Source organism: Dermacentor albipictus, chromosome 1 (assembly GCF_038994185.2).
Source record: "Dermacentor albipictus isolate Rhodes 1998 colony chromosome 1, USDA_Dalb.pri_finalv2, whole genome shotgun sequence".
Classification (NCBI taxonomy): Eukaryota; Metazoa; Arthropoda; class Arachnida; order Ixodida; family Ixodidae; genus Dermacentor; species Dermacentor albipictus.
In genome coordinates, this window is record NC_091821.1 from 116,529,799 (window position 1) to 116,555,457 (window position 25,659).

Genomic DNA, 25,659 nt, shown 5'->3' on the forward strand with positions numbered 1-25,659 from the left:
ACAGGTTACTGCAGCACATAATAGGCATAATATATTGCATAGCTATCTCCTAAGTGTACATTACAACCATTGATACCATTTTCTACCGTTGATACCGTTGATACCAATGGCTTCGCAGGCATGCTTGCTCCTCGAGGCATTAGCAGAGGGAAGTGAGGTGTCCAAGGGCAATGCAGGGTCATGACCAAACAACAGGTAAAGCGGCAAATAACCAGCAGTTTCATGGCATGACAAATTGTAAGCAAACGTGACGTAGGGTAATGCAATGTCCTAGTCACGGCGGTCTGGCGAAACGAAGCATGTCTGTGATGGTCCGGTTGAATTTCTCAGCCCACTGGTCTGAGAATGGTGTGAAGTTGCAAGCTTGCAAGACTGCAAAATTTCGGCAATGACTTGGGAAAGGAAGGCACGATCACAGTCCACAAGTAGCTGTCGTGGGGCACCATGTATTAAAACGATGTTGCAGAGGAGGAAATCCGCTACATCACTTGCATAGCTGGTCCAAAGCACTCTGGTTATGGCGCATCATGTTATAGCACATCATGTAATCCGTAGCCACAGCAATCCACCTGTTGCTGCACTTGGACTCAGGACAACGACCGAGAAGATCAAACCTACTCGAAAGAATGGCTCAGTTCGGATGTTGAGGGGTTGAAGATACCATATCGCCATCGGCATTTCCAAAATGGCCGCTTCGTACATGCTTTGAGCCTATCTGCCGTAGCTTTCTCCACGTGCTGTAGTATGTGTGCTTAGGGCTTAGGCAATGCTTCCTTTGGCTTAGGTTAGTGCACCGACTAAGAAGAAGATGCATACCAATGCAAATATTTTCGAATATGAACTATTTGTATTAACTGATAGCAAGCTCATTGGTATGAGGCCCAAACTTTGTCACAAATGAGATTCTCTCTCAACAGCCGGTAATTAAAGGGAAGCTGAAGAGTCTGTAGAATTCAATAAGACGCTCATATACGGATGCGGGAACCTTATAAACCATGAAGGTAAAATTGTGGGGGGGATTTTTCGCTTAGGAGTGAGGCAATCGTCGGTTAAAATTGCGCTGTAGCTCCGTCCCCCGTCGAGCGCCGCGCGCTGCTGCTGACGATGCGAGCGGAGACCGGAAACGGCGGTGTAGTGACGTCAACACTGATGTTCCGCTCCTTCGCAGTCTCCGCGACCGTGCCTGACCGGGCTTATTTCTGCGTGCATGCCGTCCTAATCTGCTTCGCTCGACCCTACATTTCTTTATTTGTGTGCATATAGGAGTGGTAGTTGATGTGCGCCGCATCAATTGGAACTTGTAGGCCGATCGGGCCGGCGTTCTGTGCAGCCTACGCTTGCACGAACACCAGCGACCGCGACAATGTTCCGATGTTCCATTAGTTCCTGCAAGACAAGAAGCTTTCAGCTAAGTGGGAGGCTGCTGTGAAGCGAAACAACTTCAAGCGCTAAAGAACAAGTGTTGTGCTCTAACCACTTCCGTGACGATTACTACCGGAGTTTATCAATAATGCGTGCTTTGGGTTCTCCTAAAAAAAAATAGTTAGCACGCTGAACGGAAGGTGCATGTTTATCGCCCACCCTTGACGCAGGTTTCATCGCCAAGCGCCGCGAATTTTCTATTCGCACATGTGTTGTGAAACAGCCTGCATGCAGCTACCATAACGCAGTGCAAGCGTAAAGTTTGCATGTGTTGGAAAGCCTGCTCACGCCAAGATGCTGCACTCCCCCTTCTCTCGCACACATAAGAAACCGACCATCTCACATAACCGACGGAATTCGCCGGTTACGAGTAGCGTGCGGATGGCGCGCTGATGAAGGTTCTATACTACACGTGCTACAACAGCCGGTAAACTTTTCCCGCGTTTAAACCGTCTGTGTAGATTGCCGACAGCTTTGGGGCAGCGCACAAATGCTGAAGATCGCATCACCGCTTAAGTTCTATGAGGAGGCATGCAGGAACATAACACTACAGTTGTTTGCCCAGAAAGGTACTCACTTGAACGCTGAATGCAGCTTAGCAAAAAAACATACTCGCCAAAGAACATTTCCAACACAAGGAGATGCTAACACTTCGCCTTCGTTCGCGTGGAAAGCAGTGCTTACACCAGCATTTTTTGCTTCTTGGAAAGGCCGGCTCTTCGCAATCGGCTCGTACATGTAGTAGGTACAAGTATGTACGTACGTGTAGTATGTACAAGTAAATACCTCTTACAAGTGATCTTGCACGCGACAGTGACAGCGCGTCGCGTTCACTCGTCGTCTGCAAGCCGAACTCCACGCCAGCGACAGCTTTGAGCGACGACTTCCCGGTATGAGGGCAGCAATATACGCGCCGAAACTAGCGTGACGCATGCTTTATCAATTTAAGTTGATGTATTTTACTGAAGGAGCATAAAATATTTCTGAAGGTCTTGCACTAGGTTCTTATTCTTGCACGTGTAAAATTCAATAGTTTGCTCGTTCCGTGCGACAAACAGCAGTATTTGAGTTATGTACATCCAGTTTCGGCTTCGCACAATTGGCTAGTCGCTCATAGCATTTCCGGGCGACGAGCGACGAGTTACAGATTTCTAGAAACGAGCGATCGAGCGACAACACCGAGCGATTTGTTCAAGCGATGGCCCGTTTTGTCGCTCGAAGCCGTCGCCCGTCACCGTCGCGCGCGAAATCACTCTCGTAGAGTTTGGACTTAACGCCAAACTCCTCAAAGAAACGCAAGCTCTCGAAAATTTCTATGACCGTCTCAGCAAAACACCACCAAACTACTTTGCACCGTGCTTCGTGTGTAGCGGCAGTAGTCGGTCCGGACGAACACCATTGTTGACGTCACGAGGCACCCGACCAATCACAGGCGGAAACGAGGCGCGCGAGCTGGGCGTGTCTGCTGCTGCACTTTTCGTCGAAATGAAATATGTTTGCGCTTTCTTTCACTCAATTTCGATGCGATATTCGAATTCAGAGGGTTGAAAACCACGGCGTACTGCTCTTCACTCATTTTTTTTGGAAAACTTTTCAGCTTCCCTATAAGTCAACCTCAACTGTCCTGACATACTCTCAGCCCCCCACACAACACCTCGGTGTTGCATTTTGCTGATTTAAAGATTTTATTTTGGTTTGGATGAGAAACACCTGCATCTTAGCATCAGTCAACACTGATTTTTTTTAGCTCAAGCTCCTTCAAAGAATTGATGGCACGTTTCCTTTCCTATTCATTCCTTAATCTGTAGGTCTTTTCTGTTCTTATCCTCCTTCCGCCGCGTTTCGCCCCATGGACTATTTCATGCACCCTCTTGGTTAGTTGCACAGACAACGTCCAATTTTCGCACTTTCTAATGGCTGCGAAATCTTCTGAAAAACCGGGCAGTTCGAAAATGGAAGGATGACAAAAAAATGAACGTGTCTTTTACTGACCTTGAGGGCTCATAATCGCCAGAAGCACATTCTAAAAAGCTCTGAAGGTCTGCCAGTACACTTATTGGGCATATCGGTGCTCGTACTGCGACAGGAAATGGCGAGTGCTCGCGTGTATAATTAAGGAATATATACTGTGTCCCGTGACAATTGCCCCTACCCGCGCTTGTTATGCTTCACCGCAATACTTTCGCGTATGCTTCACCGCGCACTAGTCCTGTACTGGGGCGAAGCTGACTTTCAGGAACCGGCATTACGCAATGCGCCGTGCTTTCTGAGCTTCGCGCCATTGCTCAGAGCGGCGAATCTGTTCAAGGAAAAACACGGTACCGAACGGCAAGAAGCTTAAAGGGCCCCTCACCAGGCCCCATAGCAAATTTTGGTTATACGCTGCAAATTGTTACGTCTCCTCTAGGCAGCGTTCTGCCGCAAAAAGTTTTCAAATCGGCTCATTAATAGCCGATATAGAAATATTTCAGTTCCGCCAACCCATGATTTCAGCAGGCGGGCTCCACTGGCAAGCAAGACGTTCTCTCCACTTGCCCCGTCTAGCCTTCGCAATGGAAATTCCTTTCCCGAGTTCTCCCATACCAGACCTCGAGGATCGTGTGACGCATACGTCACAGGCCCCGCCTTCATATATTTTTTGCTCCTCGCTTTTTTTTTTCGGCGCTATGCACTTCCGCTGACGGCGTCGCACGCGAGCTGGTGGCACAAGGAAACCTGACCCGCGGTATAATTCAGTGCTACACGAATACTGAGGCCGAACAAGCAGATCACACAGCATGATCACGCGTTGGAACACGGTAGAAAATGGCACAGTTTCGGTACCTGCGCATGTGACCGCACGACCGTGGGACCAAGCAGACGAAGCGGAAGTACATCTCTCTTGCTTCGGTGCGAAGTAAAACAAAAAACATGCAGACATTGTTTGTGTGTTTTATTATTTCTCTAAACTTCAATTCAAGCAACAGATCACACAGATAACAGATGTCTTGAATAATTTTCGAAGTTACGTGTCACCACGAGCGACGTCACATTACGTAGGCGCAGGGGCACGACAGGAGCACGGCAGGCCCCGTACACTCTCAAGTTCAACTAATGGCCACAGAGGGCGAAAAAATCGACCGCGCGCCGCTGCTAACAAAGCCGACCTAGTAGCGTCACCTCGGGATTCGTTCGTTAGTTCCAACATTTCCCGGTAGAGGCGCCGTAATAAGCGCAATTTTATCTTACAAACTTTCTCTTACAATTACCGAAGCATTTTTTTTTACATAAAAACAGGGCAAAATTATCATTACTAATTAGATATTGTACTCTTTGTTAGTAAGTTTATTGTTTCTTCGCCATTATGAACGCAAATAGCGTTCAGCATCATCGATCTTTCACGTGACCTCTGGCCTGGATTTAAAATTTTTACCGGTATTTCCGAGTGCACGGCGGCACGGATTCATTCGTTCGTACACTCAAGACTGGTTGCTTCTTTGTTTCTAAAACTAGTTTCTTGCGCTTCTATGTAACTTGGGGTGAAGTTACGTGTTTGCAAGCGGATATGTAAGCCCGGCAGTTGGGTTTCGGTCGTGAGCCATTCGGAACAGGTCTGCATCCAAACGGGAGCTGGATTTTGCTGCGGCTGACAACGGCAATAACGGTGAGTCGTTTAACACCGCTGCTTCAATCGTTATATAATATCTGTCTCATTACCTTCCAGGCGGGCACAAGTTAACGAACTAGATCCTGCATTACATATGGGCAGTGAGGATCTCAGTTGCTGTTTCCTAAATAAACCTTTACTTGCGAGGCTGTCGTTTGGTTTACACACACAACCAGGAAAGAAAGAGCGATATCGGAACGCGCGTCTCATTTTTCATGTTATTGTAGCCGTGGTTGTAGGTGACTGAGTAGCCTTATCAATATACAGATTAAACTTTTTTTCGAGTCGGCCGGCAACGTCTTTCGTCCACAAAACCGAATAATCCTTTGGTAAAATGAAGTGAAAGTACAGAATTTAATGTATTAAACAGTTGCAAGCATGATACCCATATTTCGTACTTGTTGGTTCCAAATGTTCTTGCTGTTCAGATTGGTTTACCGTAGGGCATTTATTTTTGCAGTAGTGAAGCGGTGCATCACGTTCGTGGAGAAAAATAATGCATCAGTTCTAATAGCTTCATGACTTTCATGCATTTGCTTGAGTAACTAGCAGTGTGATCACTTCTAGAGCATAAATGAACCCACAAATGTTCTCATTTGTGATCTTAATAGTACTTGCGCTGTTGACATGCATTGTAGTTAGGCAGACATCAATTTTATGGGCAATAGCAATATTTATTTAACATGCTGCTTAAGCACCCTAGAATAGACAGTGTACATTTGCATGTGTTCTGTAGTCGCAAATCATTACAACATATATGTCACACCTTTTTGCATTTCATATTGCAAAACTTTGCTTTTTCAATTTCTGATTCAGTCACAATTTCTGTTCCAGACATGCAGTAATGAGGACGGCACCAGTATAAAGCAACACACTCCACGCACTAAACAGAAGCTGCTGCCTGCTACGACAAGGTCATTGTGTGGACATTGGCTACTACTACAAGGTAAACAACATATGGTTCAGAAATAAATATGTTTGATCTATGCTGTATTGGCTTGCCGTTTGCAGCAGATATGAATGTTTGTTCATATATATGGTTCAGTATAATTGGTTCGAACATATCAAACCCACATAAATTTGGCTAATCTGTGCTATATCTCACGTGTCACCGTTTTGCCCCAACAGAGTCTATGCCAAGCACATCTTGGTCATCACAGGAGCTCCTATCTGCACCAACAGGAAGGGGCTGGAGCCGAATTTGCAAGGCTTTTACACCAAGAACAAAGAAGCACATGCACAAGAATATGGATGAGATATCAAGTCTGCAAAGGACTGTGTTAAGACTGCAAAGAGCTTCAGCCACCATTCCACCAGCACGGACATTTGGCTGAGTCATCCAAGTAACTCAAAAAGGACTTTCTAGAAATTCTTCGTCTTCAGATGCACCTGCAACATCTGACCAAGCACGGACGACGCTGGCCAAAAGATTGAGTTTCATCAGTTCGTACTTAATCAGCTTCCAAGCCATGTTAATTCCGTTTGTGCGAAGTGTAATTTTTCTTCTATAAATGCAAGCTTTCTCATTGCCCATTTTTGTTAGAGGTTATTCATCCTCATCCAAATATAAAGGTCAACCTTTATATTTGGATATTTCGCTGATACTTAATACCAGTCACTGTCTAGCAGCCTAACATATCTGTAGCAGTATCTTCTAGTGTATGTTGTCATGCGCAATTACTCTCCTGAAATAGCTGATGCAGCATCGGCATGCGTCTTGCATTAACCTATGCACATGTGCTATGCACCATTTTACTTTTCTTGGTGTTTTTAGCCTTCAATGCTTGCAGAGCAGAGTGGCTTCTCTCTTGAATGCAAGCTTTCTCATTTTCCATATTCCTAGTCTCGTTGATGATTGCTCCTCTTCCTTGATAGCCTGGGTCTTTGTGCAAGCTACAGTGAAGTGATTGATTGCAGAATCTGGTTTTGCTGCCACACTTGGTTGTGGTAACTGTGTTACAGATGTGGGGGCCTGGTCAGTTGCATTGGTAAGCAGTCCCTCGAGGTAAGCATTTGCTCCTGCAGTCCGCAAAGCGACATAGACTCCCAGTATACACACACCGTAACTGGTGCGCCCCGTTCGTTCTGGCCTGCTGCAGCCATGGGCAAATTGTGCTTGTGGCCTACCTCGGCCATGATTTGCTCAAAACGGAGACCAGCATATGTGCTTACATGGTTCGAAGTGTATGAAGTTGATAGCCGTATGGGTGGAAAGACCCGCAAGAATGGCTGCCGAAGGTGATGCCCACAAAAGCGACTTGTCCACATTGCGACAAAGTGGGACACAAAGTGTGAGCCACACATAGCGGCCCCCGAAAGAAAATAAATGTGCAGGTTGGAAAGGAGTTAACGCTAAAATGCCGGGTAGTCCATGTCGCTGTGTTGGTTGCGGCAGCAGATGCCTGCGTCACCTGATTGCTTCGCAATGGAAGTTGCTCATCTTCAACGGCAACTGTTGGTTCAAACAGGTGCAAGGCTCTGTCCAATCTGTTTGTACCGCAGGTTGTCGCTCGTTACCAGACCACCACATGTGACAAAGGCAAGCATTATGCCTGTAAGATGGTTCGTAGCCAATGTATAATGTATTGTCAACCTCAAGCGGTGACTGATTGCCATTTAATTTTGCTGTTATGTCACTTGGTTACGGTCGCAGTTTTATGTTTTTCGAATATTGCTGCCTGGTCGGTTGCACTGGGAAGCAGCCTCTCGAAGTAAGAATTTGATCCTGCAGTCTGCACAGCGACATAGACTCCCAATTTACGCACACCGTGATTCGTGCTCCCCGTTCACCCTTTCCTGCTGCAGCCATGGGCAAATTGTGCCTCTGGCCTTTCTCGGCCGCGATTAGGCATGAACGGAGACCAGCATAAGTGCTTACATGGTCGGACGTGTATGAAGTTGGGTGGAAAGGCCCGCAAAAGTGGCCGATGAAGGTGATGCCCACGAAAGCGACTTGTCCATATTGAGACAATGTGGGACACCAAGTGTGAGCCACACATTAGCGGCCTCCAAAAGAAAAGAAACATGCAGGCTGGAAAGGAGTCAATGCTAAAATGATGGGTAGTCCATGTCGCTGTGTAGGCTGCGGCAGCAGATGCCTGCGTCACCCGACTGCTTTGCACTGCAAGTTGCTCATCTTTAACAGCGACTGTCGCCGCAAACAGGTGGGACACTCTGTCCAATCTGTTTCTGCTGCTGGTTGTTGCTCGTTAGTAGACCACCACGTGCGACGAAGTCGGGCACTACGCCTGTAGGTAGGCAGCTCAATGTACCCTAAGAGACCCGTGTATGTGAATGCTCACTGTTGCCATATGGTTCGTCGCCAATGTATGATGTATTGTCTGAACCTCATGCGGTGACTGATTGCTGTTTAATTTTCCTGTTATGTCACTTGATTATGGTCGCAGTGTTATGTTTTTCGAATATTGCGGCCTGGTCGGTTGAACTGGGAAGCAGCCTCTCGAAGTAAGAATTTGATCCTGCAGTCTGCACAGCGACATAGACTCCCAATTTACGCACACCGTGATTCGTGCTCCCCATTCACCCTTTCCTGCTGCAGCCATGGGCAAATTGTGCCTCTGGCCTTTCTCGGCCGCGATTAGGCATGAACGGAGACCAGCATAAGTGCTTACATGGTCGGACCTGTATGAAGTTTGGTGGAAAGGCCCGCAAAAGTGGCTGATGAAGGTGATGCCCACGAAAGCGACTTGTCCATATTGAGACAATGTGGGACACCAAGTGTGAGCCACACATTAGCGGCCTCCAAAAGAAAGAAACATGCAGGCTGGAAAGGTGTCAATGCTAAAATGATGGGTAGTCCATGTCACTGTGTAGGCTGCGGCAGCAGATGCCTGCGTCACCCGACTGCTTTGCACTGCAAATTGCTCATCTTTAACAGCGACTGTCGCCGCAAACAGGTGGGACACTCTGTCCAATCTGTTTCTGCTGCTGGTTGTTGCTCGTTAGTAGACCAGCACGTGCGACGAAGTCGGGCACTACGCCTGTAGGTAGGCAGCTCAATGTACCCTAAGAGACCCGTGTATGTGAATGCTCACTGTTGCCATATAGTTCGTCGCCAATGTATAACGTATTGTCTGAACCTCATGCGGTGACTGATTGCTGTTTAATTTTGCTGTTATGTCACTTGGTTATGGTCGCAGTGTTATGTTTTTAGAATATTGCGGCCTGGTCGGTTGCACTGGGAAGCAGTCTCTCGAAGTAAGCATTCGCTCCTGCAGCCTGCACAGCGACATAGACTCCCAATTTTCATGCACCGTGATTCGTGCTCCCCGTTCGCGCTTTCCTGCTGCAGCAATGGGCATATTGTGCCTCTGGCCTTTCTCGGCCGCGATTAGGCATGAACGGAGACCAGCATACGTGCTTACATAGTCCGATGCGTATGAAGTTGATAGCTACATGGGTGGAAAGGCCCGCAAAAGTAGCTGATGGAGGCGATGCCCACGAAAGCGACTTGTCCATAGCGAGACAATGTGAGACACCAAGTGTGAGCCACACATTAGCGGCCCCCGAAAGAAAAGAAACGTGCAGGTTGGAAAGGAGTGAACGGCTAAAATCTGGGGTAGCCCATGTCGCTGTGTAGGCTGCGGCAGCAGATGCCTGCGTCTCCCGATTGCTTCGCAATGCAATTTGGGCATTTTTAACGGCGACTGTCGCTGCAAATAAGTGGCACACTCTGTCCAATATGTTTCCGCTGCTGGTTCTTGCTCGTTAACCTGACCACCACGTGCGACGACGACGGTGAGCCGTTTACGAGCTCGCGTCAATGATTCCAGCGTATCTCGACATGCAAATTTTATTTCTGCTATTGCACGAGGATGTACACTGCTTGTCTTCTGCCAATAAAGTCGCGCGTTCTGTTCACTCACTTGTGGCTTGTTTGTATGGGCGTCAGTAGAGGCTCTTGGCAATTAGAACGCACCAGCTAAGCGGCAGCGAAGGCATTGAGGCATGCCGCATAGCCTGCAGGGCAAGCACGGCACGTACCAGCGTACGCGACCGGCAAAAAACGGCCATATTGAATTTTGCGCTAAAAAAAAAAGTTTGCACTTCCGCTTCCGGATTGAGCAACGTCATCTGGCGTCCCCGAAAGTTAGTTCCATGCGCTGCCGCTGCTTATTTTCGAACCACTGCCAAAGGTACAGTTTCCCTTCTCTAAAGTTGTTCTTTATTCTATGAGCACGGCTTGGAGCGCGGCGGCCGCGAGGAGAAGGAAAAACGGCGTTCAGTTTGAAATTTCAGATCTTTCCGCGGCGCGTAGCGATGTAATACTTTGCAGACACGATCGGGATCGCGCAATGTATGATCTGGGCTTGCCAGCTCAAAATGACCAGACCTAGTAAGGGGCCCTTTAATTGCGAACGTCGAAGCAGCTAGGCCTGGCATTGCTGCTATGGCTGCCAACGGATCTACGTGAGGGTGCCGGTTCGAAGTGGCGAGATAATCAAAATCAAAGGTGGTGGCTTTGATTAATGCCATTTCAAACCTGCGGTCACGGCCAAAAGTCCGGACAATCGGACGGCGAAGGGTTCTTGCGTCCGAAATTTCAGACGTTCTTATACATATGTGGTGGTGCCATGGAAAGTTGATCGTTAACTGTACAATGGCGACTCTTCCAGCCGTCGACACGGTGTCAAAGACGATTCGTTAACGATTCCTCTCTGTTATTTGAGCCAGCGATACCGCGACTTTCGTTCCCTTTCGATAAAATTACAGCTAATTTTCCTTGATAGAAGCAAAAATTCCCTTAATTTTCCCTGAATACTTTCAGACTATTCAAAATCCCTGAGAATTCCCGGTTTTCCCGGTTGGCAGACACCCTGGCTACGTACGGCGCGGCCCCTGTCTTGAAAGCGATCTGCGGCGGAGACAAGAGTCTACGCATCTAGGCGCACCGCACTGTGTTCTCGTCGAAGCGAGAGGTTCCACAAAGGTCGATTCCCTCGCTCCTGCTACCGCACTTCCTCACTCCAGTGTTTTAAGAGTTTCTGTTGTCATTGGGTGCGACGTGTTCATGCTTGCGTGCATGTGAAACTATGTTTGTTAATTTAGTCAGTAAGCGAATGTTTAAAAGTTTATACGGCCGATAAAACTACTATCCTTACTTTTCGTATAGCTGTCTACTAATTTGCTATCGTAATCGATACTTCACCTTTCGTGCGAAACCGCGACTTTATTTATTTATCGCAACTTCAGTGCATTGGCAGTAAATCTTACTTTTTTTCAAATGCAAGAAAGTTGTATTTCTGTATGAAAGAATTGAGGTGCGTGGTACTGTGAAGGACTTTTCTTTCTTTTGGTCACGGCAAATGGGTGCGCGTTACAATCAAGGGCAGTTTTTTTTTTTTTTGTCACGAAAAACGGGTGCGTGTTACAATCGAGGGCGCGTTAGAATCAAGTAAATACGGTATGTCCCATTCTAGGCATGGCAGAAGTGTGGCAGAGGAGATAGCCAAGTCTATTGGGAAGTATGTGTCGTACTGTACTATAGAATGTCGGCTCCTTTTTATTTATTAAGCATGCTCCTGAAGAAACAAGGAAATGTTCTATTAACTGACCTTTCGCATTGCATCGAGAGTCTCCCCAAAGAGTATGGTGCACATTGAAATCCCCAACAAGTATAGAAGGCTCAGGTAGCTCGTCAATTAGACTCAGAAATTCTATTCTGTGTAATCGATAGTGGGGCGGTATGTACATAGAAGAGATTGTAGCGAGTTTTCCAAACAGTAAGGCTTGAAATGCAACTGCCTCAAGAGGTGTTCGGAGTTCTAAGGCCTGACATGCTACATGCTTATCAACTAAATTGCGACACCACCGGATGAAGCATGAGCATCCTCACAGTCCTTGCGGAAAATGGTAAAATGCAGTAGAAAGCCTGTCTGTGTAAGTTTTAAATGGGTCTCTTGGACACAGAGCACCTTTGGTTTATATTTACGTAGAAGTTCCTTGACATCCTCGAGATTATGTAGAAGTCCCCTGATGTTCCATTGTAATATTTGCTTGTCTATATTAAGGCCGGTGTGTATGCGGCGTGTTTAGAGAGGAAAATTGATTTAGCTTACCTGTAATGTGGCGTTTGTCTTTCTTGCTGCAGTCCGTTTCATTTGATATGTATTTTTGTCGGTTGTTTACCTATTTTATTCCATCGTGTTGTTAAACTTATGTTCTGATGGGGATTGGTTGCCTCCATCGTGTTTTGAGTATACTTGCATTTTTCACGCTATCAGATATTGCATAAAATTTGTCCTTTCCTATTTTTTTTCTCATCTTTGTTTCTGTTTCACATTTACGTAATTTTTTTATTGTATCTAATGTCTTTCTATATTATTTACATTGTACACATTGCACTTACACTTGAGCTTTTCCATCCCCCTCAATGTAATGCCCGAATGGGCCCTTTGGGTACTCAAATAAATAAATAAATAAATAAATAAAAATACGGAATGCGAACGTGCAGGAAGTGCAGGGTCGGGTGAAAACTAAACCTTTTGACCGCTTGTGTCGTTGTCAAGAGTAATGTGAAAAAGATTTTTTCTATGAATTGAATAGATGCAGACAAGTTGCACTTTCTTTGACATCTTACTTATTTATTTACTTATTTGAAAATTTTCAGGCCCATATGGCACTGTGTAAGGGGACTTCAAAATGCAGTGCATACAAAAATAAAAACAGTGGGAGAACAGCTTCAGCATCAAAACCAGAATAAGCAATAAAAGAAAAACAAAGTACAATACATGGTAAATAAAATTTGAACACATAATCACAGTACAGAAGAGAAGACCAAGCGACGTGGAAATTCCAAGAAGAAATATGGGACATAGCACACGATAAACCAAAAACAAAATAGTGCATGGCACATGGATCAGTGTGCAATCCATCAAAGCACGATATAGCATCAGTAAGAAGACACGCTAAATGACGGCTTCAGTGAAATGTGCAATGAGTTGGTGATGGAATGTATCAGGATTAGACAGAGAAGCGATGTTGTCTGGCAGGTTGTAATGAAATGATATTTTTGGTTGAAGCATGTAGGCGGACTAGTTGGGTAAAATCCATGATAGAGTGTATAAGCGCGACTGAATGGAGTAAGTAGAAGGACACAGATACACAGAGACAGCGCTTCTTTAACTATAGAGTTTGTTTTCGCATGCATCGATGTATATATATCATACGAGCGGAAACAAACATGACAGGAAAAAACAACAACAACATTCAGTGGTGCATATCGATGAACCGAACCCATGCGCAAGACATGGTGAAAACATAGCACTGTCTTTGTGTATCTTTCTTTCTACGTACTCATTCAGTCGTGCTTATACACTCTATCATGGAATTATATTTTTATTGTAAGTGGTTGAGTACTAGTGACAGAATTACAATGAGGAGCTGCTATGTCATCAGGCTAGTACTGGGATGTCCCGGTGGAGTCTAAAATCGTGTCCTGCATTTACCTCAATTGCTTGATTTACTAGCGCGCTGTTCTTAATAAAATTGACACCTTAGATGTTGTTGAGTACTTGAGCATTAATCTACAACTTGGTCCCTTCAAGTACCCTGGTTAGATGCTGAAGGGAGCCTCTCCATGTACTTGGAGAAAGTAACTATCTGCTCATGTTCTTTGTTGTAAAAACCACTTTTATTGACCTAAACAAACAGGTAAAAGTGTAACACTGCATGGTAGGTTGGCACGCTGATTTAACGTGAACTCGTATTATTTGAAACCTGCTTCAAAGGTGCTTGTCATCATCTGAGATGATGCAATGGTCTAGATCATATTTGGTGCCAATTGTCACGAAAGCTGACGACAAGAATATGCTTAACCCACTTCCATACCTTATATTCAGGATGACTATTTTATGTAATTGCATGTGAGTAATTTGCATCGAAGCTGCGACCTCATGATTGGCACCAGAATACTGTAGCGACTATGTCACAATTGCGGGTATATTCTACTTACTGAAGATAAGAAATTTTAAAAAGGATTGAAGGCAATGTGCATTATTATGTGCAAGGGGTTGCATAAGGATATACTTTACTTCCTCATACTCAACAACCAAGTATAATTCTAATATGTCACTTCTGCATTAGTACCAGAGTTACACATGAAGTAGCCAAGTTTAGTACCATTTGAAGAAATTGCTATGAAGCCCATCCTGTGATGAGACGGACCCAATAATTCTGGCTGAATTAAGCTCTTTTATGCACAAATTTCAATAAATCTGCTTACATACCTATACACATTTGTGTGCATGCATACAGAAAAAAATGCAAAAACCTGGATTTTCTACAAGTTGTTGGCATTGCAAGGGTCGGTGACTGCTTCCTACTTTTTCAATGTGACTGAAACGAAGGAATTCCTGTAGACATGTACTCACCCATCGAAAAGCTTGCTCAGGTGAACAAAACTCTCTTCCAATCCACTTTGCCCAGGTATGACATCTGGCCATTTAAGCAGCAGAAAGAAAAGGAACAGCACACAATATTAACAAACCTAGATGCAGAAGCAGTAAACATTTTATTCTATAGGGTTATATTACTTGCCTCCCTTGCTTACAAGACTTTCTACTAATCATTACGAATTTTTTGTACTCTAGTAGCAATGCTTTTCACTCACCATCATAGCACCTTGAGGCTGATGAAGCAGTATCCACTGGTAAAGCTGACAGTTCTAGAGTCTGTAATTAATAAAAAGTAACCTTATTAAGACTAGCTACAGTGGCCTTTTTCTCAAGGGTGAATCACATATGAATTTTCCTTCAGGCACTGTGTGCACAATTGTGCATGCCAAGATTATGCATTCAAAACAAAAGTACAGACGAAAACAATGATATTTAAAACATGTCGCATACACCTTAGAACACTTCTGATTGGGCATGTGTTGCAAGTTTGAATAAAATGTGTCAAGTGTTACATTAAAACAAGTTGGAAGATAGATGGCTGGACATTTTCTCTCGGTCTCAGTATGTCGTCACGTGGTAGGTCACTTCAATTGTTTTTAACAGTGTTTTACATCATGCATATCTTCCTAGTGGTGGGATAGGGGCTTTACAAGCATGCTACACATGAAATTGTCCACGTTTTCATTTCTGACATTTCTGTAGAGAGTTCTCACATGAAGTCTAGATTCTGCAAACTTGACAAAACTTACGAACAAATAGAAAATTGTTAATCCATTCTACAGTTGTGCACTTTTCATGATTCTGAAGATGCAAGAAATGTGGTGAAATTAAAATTTTAATGAACAGAATTAATTGGAGCCTGAAGTCGATATTGTTTTATTTCAGTTAACCCTTGCTGTGCCAAATTATTTTTTGAGGACAACTGCACTGAATGAAACCAGTATCCTGTTTTTTTAAATATTTGCAGCTGCATTTATTTACCATTGTAATTTTTACTTTTCATTTATTGGAAGGCAATAACATTGTTCAAAAACAGGAGTGAGTGTCTATCTGCTTTCTACAGCATTGGTTGTTCCAAATAGGGCGAGAAATGAGAAACCTGGAGATGCAAAGAGTATGCATACTTGAACTTACACTTCCAATAAATCAGTGTCCAGCTGCACCCACATGCATGACTTCAAAAATTCACTGCAAATCTCCTTGCTCATGTCTAAACTAAGTTCAACTTCGGAAATACTCCCTTGAAGCTTAGTTCTTTACTGACACTTGAATATAAAAAAAGCCACATTCTTCAACGTGGAAAACAACCATTTGTCACAGGAACAAACCCAAATGAATGCTGCTATTTTTAAACCCGAACAAGCCAGATCATTTTGTTATTAATGCAGCTAGCAGTTAGATTTTTTTTCCCCTCTCAGTGAACGAGATTAAGTGATGCGTCTTTGCAACAGCATGCAGAAGATTGCCAACACTTGTCCAGGATCACTTGGAGATGACACACTTGCTGGATGCGTAAGACTATCACCAATAAAATTTGCACAGCGAGTCTGGTCAAGTGGAACTTGACCATGGCATCAAAGGGCTAGCATCACATTTTCTCAGAGCCCTCTTCACAATGCTTCCACATGTCAGCAGAACAGTAACAATTACCATAGAATTAGGTACAAATCAAGTTCTTAGTTAACAAACATAATACTGTTACAGTGCATTTGGACAGGACCCCGTGCGCAAGAGATAGATGAAGAAGAAATGGTAGACTGTCTATGAGAGCTGTGACCTGTGTACCACCCTGTGTGTTTACCCTTTCATATGTAAATACTTGTATATATGTTTGTGTCTTGTGCTTCCTCTTCGTAGCATTTGGTGGACGTGTGGGGTAACGACTCAGAAAGAAGCTTTGCTGTGGCCATCACTTCACTTCTTCACCAATATTTAAATATATATAAAAGTTGAGAGGATTATGCATGATTTTTACTCGTTTCACAAACTATACATCATACATCTTACAGACTCAGAAGGACTGCATTTGTCAAATATGACTATTTAAAACACATTAAAGATACCTTACTTAAATTGTGAAGTGTATTAAGCCTACTGTTGCATGCTGACTGAATACCAGACCTGCCAATATTTCCATCATCATGACATAACTCTTATACTGAAAAATATATCACATGGAGCTGTGTTCACAGCTAAGGTACTGTCATGCAAATTGTTCCATCAATAAGCTCTTTAAATATTATTTATTAAATTCTGGGGCTTTACGTGCCAAAATCGCGATGAGATTATGAGGCATGCCGTAGTAAGGAACTCTGGATTGATTTTGACTACCTGCAGTTCTTTAACATGCACCCAATGCAGGGTACATAGGCATTTTTGCATTTCACCTACACTGAAATGCAACTGCCACAACTGGGATTTTATGGATTGGATGGCTGTAGATCTCCTGTATGCATTTAAAATGTATGTGCTCAAAATGCGGACAAGCCAAGAGCTATTCAATCTTCTTACTTTAGCAGTGAAGGTTATGAATACACAATTTCCCTCTTGTGATATTAGCAAAAAAATAAATAAAAAATATTGCAGTGATCATCAATATAAAATAGGGGTGAACATGCTAGACTTACTAATGCACCTATACAACACAAACTGACTTGACAGAGCAACCACAGCAAATGGCTTAGAAGAATATAAAAGAAGTAAATAGTAAGACCAGTTAAATTCTATCCATCACTACTGCCTAGCACTTCCTTACTGCATATGAGCAGTGATGGCCATCAAAGAAGCACTACCTTCTACTGTCTTGTCTTGCTGCTACTGATTCATTGTGTTAAATGATTTTACATTTAAGCGCGCTGTAAATGCACTAATTTGCATCTTAACTACGTGTAGAAGCCCTCAGATGAAATACGAGGCCTAGGATGAGCTTTCCTCCATTGCTCAGATTGCTTAGTGGTAGAGCATGGTGCACTGTCCAAAGAAAATGTCTCATTTCATTCATAGCACAGTTCCAATAATAATGTGAGGTGCACTTTTAAGCTGGACAGTACAGAAGATGTGCCATATTGTTGTAAAAATGGTATACCTAGAGATAAAAAAGTGTGGCAACCATAAGTGTGATGGTGCTCTTAAAGTCTTCCACTACTTTTTGCTTTATAGCAAAATGGTAGGGCCATTACCCTTGCGCCTAAGCACTGGCCTGATGTCCTACCTGTTGTGCTATGTTTTGAAATAATGAACGAATGGGTAGTTTGCATATTTCATAAAGCTTACCCCACTGGTACCGGGCAGCTGATCCGGTGGTACACTGGCGAGGAAACCAGGTGCTGCCACACTGTGCTCAGATGCCCGTCTAGCTGCTGTGAAGTACTGTTCCTCATTTGACACTGGCTCTTGTTGCTGAATGGCAGACACACTGACACTTCGGTCGGTATCTTTCCAAAGGCCAAGGCTCTTGAGCATGAAGCGGTGAAAGAAGACCAGCAAGAGCAAGAGCAGGTCATAGAGTGCGTAGTCATTGTCCTCCTTGCGCTTCTCAATGCCCAAAATGCGCGGAGGGTCAAATGGCCTGGTTACAGGCACCGAGTCATTCCAGTCGAAGAAGTCAAATTGGAAGAGGTACTTGACAACAACAATAGCTTCAGTATAGGTGATGATTGTGATCCAGAAAGTCTTGGTTGGACGTGGCACTGATAATGAGCCCCACAGGAATGCCATCAGAGGCAGTGGCAATGAGAGCAGGCTGGCTGACTTCATTTGGTTAAGGACGATGACTAGGTAGCAAACAACTTCAGAGCGTGACACAATAGCATAGTAGCATGCAATCAAAAAACGCACTAATGAAGGGTGGTGCTTGTGACCATCTTGCTTGTCAGGACCATCTACCATTTCCAGACTCCCACTGTAAACCAACAAAAACAAAAACAGCATCAAAGAGCCATGTAGAAAAACTAGTGCACAACTTTCTATAGCATTGTGTCATAAGTGTTATTTTAGATGACATGAGCTAAACCCATGGTTGCTGTAGCTCTCAAAGAGGTTGCTGCTACTGTTTCATGGTGCAAAATCTAATATGTTTCAAGCTTGCTGACACTAACCATATTTAGACAAATGCCCCTGCGCCTCGCCCTATCTACTTTTTTTTGTAGAAAAACAAACAAACAAACAAACAATTCAGGCCGTTCCCAAGCACTGCATTGTCACATCAGCAAATGATTGCAATCTAGCAATGTATAAGGAACATTACAGAATAACGCGAAACATAATAGGTATGAAGCATTAAGCACAAATGCATGTGGGTCATTCCACACCAAATGACCCAGACATTGTGCTCGACCCTTTCCAATTCCATTCTTATTTACACAATTTGTCCTACTACTTTTGTGAGAAAAATTTTTTTCTGCCTCTAAGTGATTTCAGTGATGCACTGCTGAGTGAAACCTAGGTTGCGAAGGGGGGGACACAAAAATACAATACCACATGGAGTGCCCTGCAAATCAGTTGGTTGCTAGAAAAGGAATCGTGCTTTCTTATTACCTCCCATTGGCATCCGCTACTTTGTCTGACAATGTGCTTTGTGGTGAAGTAATATGATGATTCTGGATCGATCTTGGCCTTCTTTTTTTTTTACAAAATTTGACAAGTTTTACAGACACAGTAGGACTACAGCATGTGTCTGCTTAGTTGGTGCCAAGTGTGACAAGAAAGCATTGAAATCGATAGGCAAGTAGCTTCGAGGTGGAAGAGGTGCAAACATTGAAAAATGTGCAAAGTGCTTCATGTTCAGGCACATGTAGATTGCTGATCTGGTCCAAGTAAAAATGCATACTTGAATTCATTTGAAAGGGTGTACAAAAGAGATTTATTTCTGAAAGTTTAATTGTAGTACTTTGTTCTTTAGGAGAGAAAAAAATTTTTATGCTCAGTGTCCACCACATCTCAAGGCACTGGACCGTAAGTCTGCTTCACTGCGCCATGCACTTCTCCAGGGCCACAGAAAGATGCAGCGGTCACATGGGTGGCAAGATTGTATGCCGCTTTGTTGTTTTCACATAGCTGGCTAATTGACAATACTAATTCTACACATATTCGCAGGTTTTTCCGTGGTGCCACCAATTAAGTAAGTGTCAGAGAAAATGAGAGATGGTTTGTTCAGGAATATATTGTCATATAATAAAAGTGTGTAACACAGGGGAAACACTTATACTTTTTTCTTCTGAGCTGCTTGCTTGAATATCAGCCATGCCATTCCTGCTATGGAGCCGACTGCTTCTTTGATTTCCTATGCTCAGCTCTTTGGTAGAGATGAGCTTGCCTCCTGAGATTGCATCACCGATCGAGCACCATCCCTGGGTGGCACACGACATAAGCACTGCGAATGGTGAGTATACCAATGTCCTCTCATATTTTACATGGAGCGTCTGTGCTCATATACTGACAACAGGTTGGTTTGTACAACTAAAGCGGGAAGCGATAAAGATCTAGAATTAAGGACAATTCTGCCTGACAAACACTGAGCTGACCGCATTGCATGCAGTATGCATGGAGAGAGAGCACATGGGGTTTACTATTTGACTGTGTACGTGATTTGACTTCTCATGCGGATGTGCCAGTGCTTCTCCTGAAATTTGTATCTTTGAAGGTAGGCATCAAGAACTTTTAAAGCACATTTATTTCTTGGTTTATGAAATAACTAGTACTGTACATTAAATGCCTTCTTCAATGGCATGTGCTTGTTTCTTCAACACTGTAGAACTATCGAACAAAATGAAGTTGCCTTCGGTTACGCTTAACCTCAAGTTTCTAATATGAACATATACGCAATGACGAGAATAAAGAAATTAAGAATTTTATTAATTTGTGAATCTGTCCACTATACTTTCTTGCAAAAATTATGTCTGCCAAACCACATGTGCAAGCAGAATTTGAGGAGATAGCTATGATGGTGCAGTATATATTTCTTTATGAACACGACAGCAGGAATTTTCTACGCACGTTTATGTCACATTTCCTGCATTTCAAGAAGTGAACTGCTTCTGTGTTCACCTGGCCATATGGATCGACACAGGACAACAGTCAAAACAACAGCAGATATTTAACTTGCAAGATCTCAGTGAAGTAGAGTGGTCTCTTGAAACTGCAGTGTAAAGTAACCAAAGCATCTCTACAGTATGCTACCATCGCTATACCATGTTTTTGAAAATGTACACAACACATGGTGTGAAAGTGGTGCTCTAACCCATTCCTCATGCACAAAAAAAAAAAAAACCTCATCTCACGATGACTGTCGATGGTGTCTACGGTAATGCGTTTAGCACTGATTCAAGATAGCGACACAATGTATTGCCACCGTCAAAACGAGTCATGTATGAGGAGTGTACTGCAGTGGGATTCCTCTTTAGCACTTCCTCAAGAACACTCGGCTCCATCTACTGGCTCCATCCGCTGCCGCAAAGCCTGTGTGTGTGAACGCCGAGAGGCGTGTCATGCACCAACTGGGCTCCTCTCTCTCATGCTCCTTTCTGGACATGCTGCGCCATCTAGTGGCACTGCCAAGAAGTCCGTGCGTGACCTCCGAGATGAGTAGCGTGGCACACTGGTACCTGAAAACACTGATAATTGTTTCTTCACTTACCGCACACCTAGTGGCACATACTCAGAGACACATTGGTGAGAGGTTCATTGAAAAGTGGCCCATACACAGTTCATTTGTGGTGCAGCCCGCTAAAGCGTTGGGGTACTGTCCTTAAGGAACCCTTGTGACCTGGTTTCCATTCCATGCAGCATCCGTGAAAACTAAAGGATCTTTCGTCATTGTAAAGTGGCAAATTCCCCGTGGCACATACCTAGTTACCCAAGTTGGTGTCAATGACATTCATCGAAGAGTGGTACACACCTACTGGCACATACCCAGTGATCCAAGTAAGCATCAAGAGGTTCATTGAAGACCAGTACAGAGCGAGTGGCACATAGCAAGTGCTCTAAGTTGGCATCAAAGAGTTTCATGGAACAGTGGCACCTACAGTCCCACATCTACAGTGACACATGACAGCATGAAAGAGGTTCGTTGAAGAGCGGCACAAATGTACACATTGCCACATATTCAGTGACCTAAGTTGGTTTCGGTTGGTTTTGAACACTGCTCATGCGCTACCCATTTGTCCATGGACTATCCAGAGGCCCAGGTAGGTGTGAAAACAGTTAGATACAAACAAACATGTATAGATAACCCCTGAAAAGTGCCTGAAGTACCCGAAGAATGCTAATGCGTTAATAGGCAGAGGACATGCATGACTACCACGACTGTGGCTGGCCTCCAACAAATGCTGGGATTCATTCCGGGGGGAGGTTGGGCCAGAAGTGCAAGCATGTGTGCTATACTACACTGAAAGCTACAAGCCCCGAAGGGGCTCTCCAGGAAAGTGGAATTCACTCTGATCCGAGTGAGCTGGAATACCTAAACAAAGACCTAAATGAGACGCTGGCTGCTGTAGGGGTAAGTATAGGGTAAAGAAAGAATGCTCGACAGGCCTGTACAAAGAAGGTCAAACGGCTCTAGAGAAGTACCAAAAAGATAGTCTGTTCATACTGGGTGTTCAACAGCCATGAACATCTGCTGAACATTGCAGTGACGAGTTCTCAACAAGTGACCAAATAGCTATAATCAAGCAGTTTAAAAGGAATGTGAAAATGAAGGACTGAGAAAAATACAGATTTTGACACTAGCTCCATTTCATAGTCACATGAAAAAATGATTAATTTCTTTGGAGCGTCAGAGTAACAGGCACGCAAAGCTATTTGTATCAGAGCAAAGGACGAAGTTCTTGGCACGCATTCAAGAAAAACAAAGTGCCACATCTGCACCAATCTAGCGCTGTGACAGTGAAATATCAGCTCCTAGTGCTAATCGGTAGCCATTCATACCTTTCCGGAATCTCATGCCAGCCAGCCACACTGTTTACAAGTTGCTAGCAATATGAAAACACAAAGCATCACACAATCTTGCCACCCGCGTGGCTGCCGCAACTTTCCGTTGGTCTAAAGAAGTGCGCGGCACAGTGAAGCGGACTTACAGGCCGGCACCCAAAGGTGCGGCGGAAGCTCAACGTCAAAATTTTTTTCATGACTAAACCAAAAAGTACCCCGATTAAACGTTCAGAAACAAATCTTTTTTGTACACCTTTCAAAATGAATTGAAGTGTGCGTTCTTTACCTGGAGCGCAAACATTTTGCAGATTTTTCAATGTTTGCACTCTTCTACCTTGAAAATACCAGCTTATTGACTTCAATAGTTTTTGGGCACACTTATCACCAACTATGCAAGCACATAATGCAGTTGTATTGTGCCTGTAAAATGGTCAAATTTTAGTAAGAAGGCCAAAATCTGTCTAGAATCGCCGCATTGCCTCACCACAAAGCACATTGCGAGACAAAGTAGCGGCCGCCAATGGGAAGGAATAAGAAAGTTCGATTCCTTTTCTAGAAACCAGCAGATTGACAAAGTGCTTGTATGGTATGGTATGTAGAACTTTATTTAGGTGCTTGTGTCATATTGTATTTTTGCAGGTGTTTTTTTCACAATTTAGATTTTGCTCAACACTACAACATTCAAATCACTGTAAGGAAGAGAAAAAAAAAATTTATTGGAAAAATAGTTTACAAGGGCCAATAGTGTAGCAAAATGATTGCCCAGAATTTAATGAAATAGAATCTGAGAGGGTTCAATGCAATGTCTGGGACGTTTGGCATGGAATGAGCCATGTGTGGAAAGCCATTACATTCTATTTTTTAATTTCTCATGCCGGCAAAGAATACTGCACTTAGGCACTCATGTGAAATAATGAGGATAGAATACTTCAAGTAAGATTGCAAGTTATACACAAGTTGACAAAGCTCTATCATAACAGCTCAATAATAGGCTTCATACCTGAGGAGCATTTCCTCACTGCTTTTCTTGTCAGGCACAGTCTTAGCATGGTGACTCTCTGTAGAGTGTCTATAACAAATTCATTCAGAAAGAAAGTATAAGTAAATATGCAAGAATGCTATAGTGATTAGGCAGTGCAAACTACAAATTGATGGTAGAAGCTACAAGTAAAACTCAAGCAGAAGCATCTGTGCAAGCAAGACTAATTATAGACATACTTTAAAATATAAAAAAATACCTACATTAGATTTTCTTTCCCCAGTTAAAATTTTTTATGATATGCATAAATGATGCTAGAAATATGAATTAGGCTACATGTTCAAATTTAGAATAAAAGTTGAAATATTACGCTACACAAAATATGTGCCCAAGCAACAAATACGGAAGCAAAATCTTGCCTTCGTAAAGAACTGATAAAGTGACCAGCAAACAAGTTCACATAAACATAATTAGGTTTACATTAATTTGAGAATGAACTAACGAAGCATGTGGAAGACATACTTACTCATGGAAGTGGAACTTCCTGCTTTTCACAGTGTGCTCTCCAAGTGTGGTGGCAAGGCCATGAACAAACTTCGGAAGGAACACACACAAAAGAACTCATAAGAGCATAGGACTTTATACCAGACTCTCAATGTGAAGACACGCATATTTACATTCACCTATTTTAGCTCAGATAACAATTTATTTATCGTAACTTATTCAATTTGAACAATTGCCTTTTGACATGCTAGCAAACAGTGCCTGGCATTTTCCTACAAGTAATGTCAACCATTGCATAGCCTTAAAGATGGAGCTTTCAGTTTTGGTTGCATTTTGCAATTTTTTGGCCTGATTTGGGGAGCTGCAATAAATAAAACCTCACTGGGAGGTGATGTCAAAATTGGATTCCAACGTATGTACTGGCACTTCCGAAGTGGAACAACACAAAATCTGTGCTTTGCTCATTTCGAGTGTAAAACATTAAAATGAAAATAGCCAAGAAAACTAAGCAGATTTTGTTGGATCACCTGATTTTCAGCTCTGACAGCTACCTATGCTGCTTTACAAATTTTGTTACCAGCAGTAGACTTAGTGTTGTTTTCACTGTTATGTTCCATAATTACTGAATGCTCCATAATTTCATAATTTTCAATAACTGGTGTTCCCTTCTTATAAGAACGTAAGTACGAAGTATTAGGGAATGCTTCCTGCCAGATGGGCTTTTTTACTGAAATGAGAGCATGAGATTGGTTTCAACCTGACCCTCTTTGTCTTGCTTGTTTACTGCTTTCCAGTGGCCTGTTTGAACAGACTTGTTCTCTATTCTTTATTCTCGACCCAGCAGCTTTGAAACTAGCTCAAAGCGCTCAGTGAAGCCAGCTTGCTTCTTGCTTTCAAAAAGAAGCTCATCAATCACACCTTCAATCATGAGAAGCATTGTGGCCACTTCCCACCTTAAACGTCATTGCACCTAAAGCCTAAGAAAACATAGATCAAAATCAAGCACAAGCCATGCTGCAGGCAGTCAAGCACTTTCTGCCAGATTAGTGCCTATGCTTCACAAGACAGAACTGCTCCCCTAAGTAGCACGAGCATAATCATGGTTAACATCAATCTAAAGAAAGACTATAGCTTTAAATTAAATTAAATTCTGGGGTTTTACATGCCAAATCCATGATCTGATTATGAGGCAAGCCACAGTTGTGAACTCCAGTTCATCCCGACTCCCTGGGGTTCCTTAATGTGCACCTAAATGTAAGTAAATGAGCATTTTTGCATTTCGCCTCCATCGAAATGTGGCCGCCGCGGCCGGGATCGAACCCGTCACCTTGAGCTCAGCAACGCAATGCCACAGCCACTGAGCTACCACAGCTGATAAACTTTTATGTTCGTATGTTCTAACTAGACATGTTCAGACTGTGGGCAAAGCATATATTGCTGTAAATTGCCGATTTTTCTTACTCGCAGTACTTCTTAGGCAAAATTTTAAAAATAAACTAAAGAGCAACAATAAATCAGTTTATGCTGGTGAAGTGCTTTTTCAAAACCATTTTTATTTTTTCGCAGACAAATGTGTTTATTGTTGGACAACCTCGGTGGACAATGAGCTGCTTATTGGTGGAAAAATAAAAATAAGTTTGCCCTTTTTGAATTTCGCACTGAAAGTGAGGCAAGTTACGATTTCAAGGACATCATGAATTTCGAAGTATTTCCATGTGTTTCGGCTGCTTTTACACTGAAAAAGTTATCGGAATCTTGCTAGTTGA

The 25,659-nt window shown here is 43.3% G+C and overlaps 1 protein-coding gene across 4 annotated transcripts in view; it reads right to left on the reverse strand.

Annotated features, from left to right (window-relative positions):
- Piezo (piezo type mechanosensitive ion channel component) overlaps nucleotides 1–25,659 on the reverse strand; it is a 228,796-nt gene that overhangs the window by 20,879 nt on the left and 182,258 nt on the right. For all 4 annotated transcript variants that reach the window (XM_065439611.1, XM_065439612.1, XM_065439610.1 and 1 more), the window contains 5 exons: nucleotides 23,916–23,983; nucleotides 23,411–23,479; nucleotides 17,758–18,385; nucleotides 14,700–14,760; nucleotides 14,461–14,524 (listed from right to left, as the gene is read on the reverse strand). In XM_065439611.1, coding sequence (XP_065295683.1) covers nucleotides 14,461–14,524; nucleotides 14,700–14,760; nucleotides 17,758–18,385; nucleotides 23,411–23,479; nucleotides 23,916–23,983 — 890 coding nt within the window. The remainder of the gene's footprint in view (nucleotides 1–14,460; nucleotides 14,525–14,699; nucleotides 14,761–17,757; nucleotides 18,386–23,410; nucleotides 23,480–23,915; nucleotides 23,984–25,659) is intronic.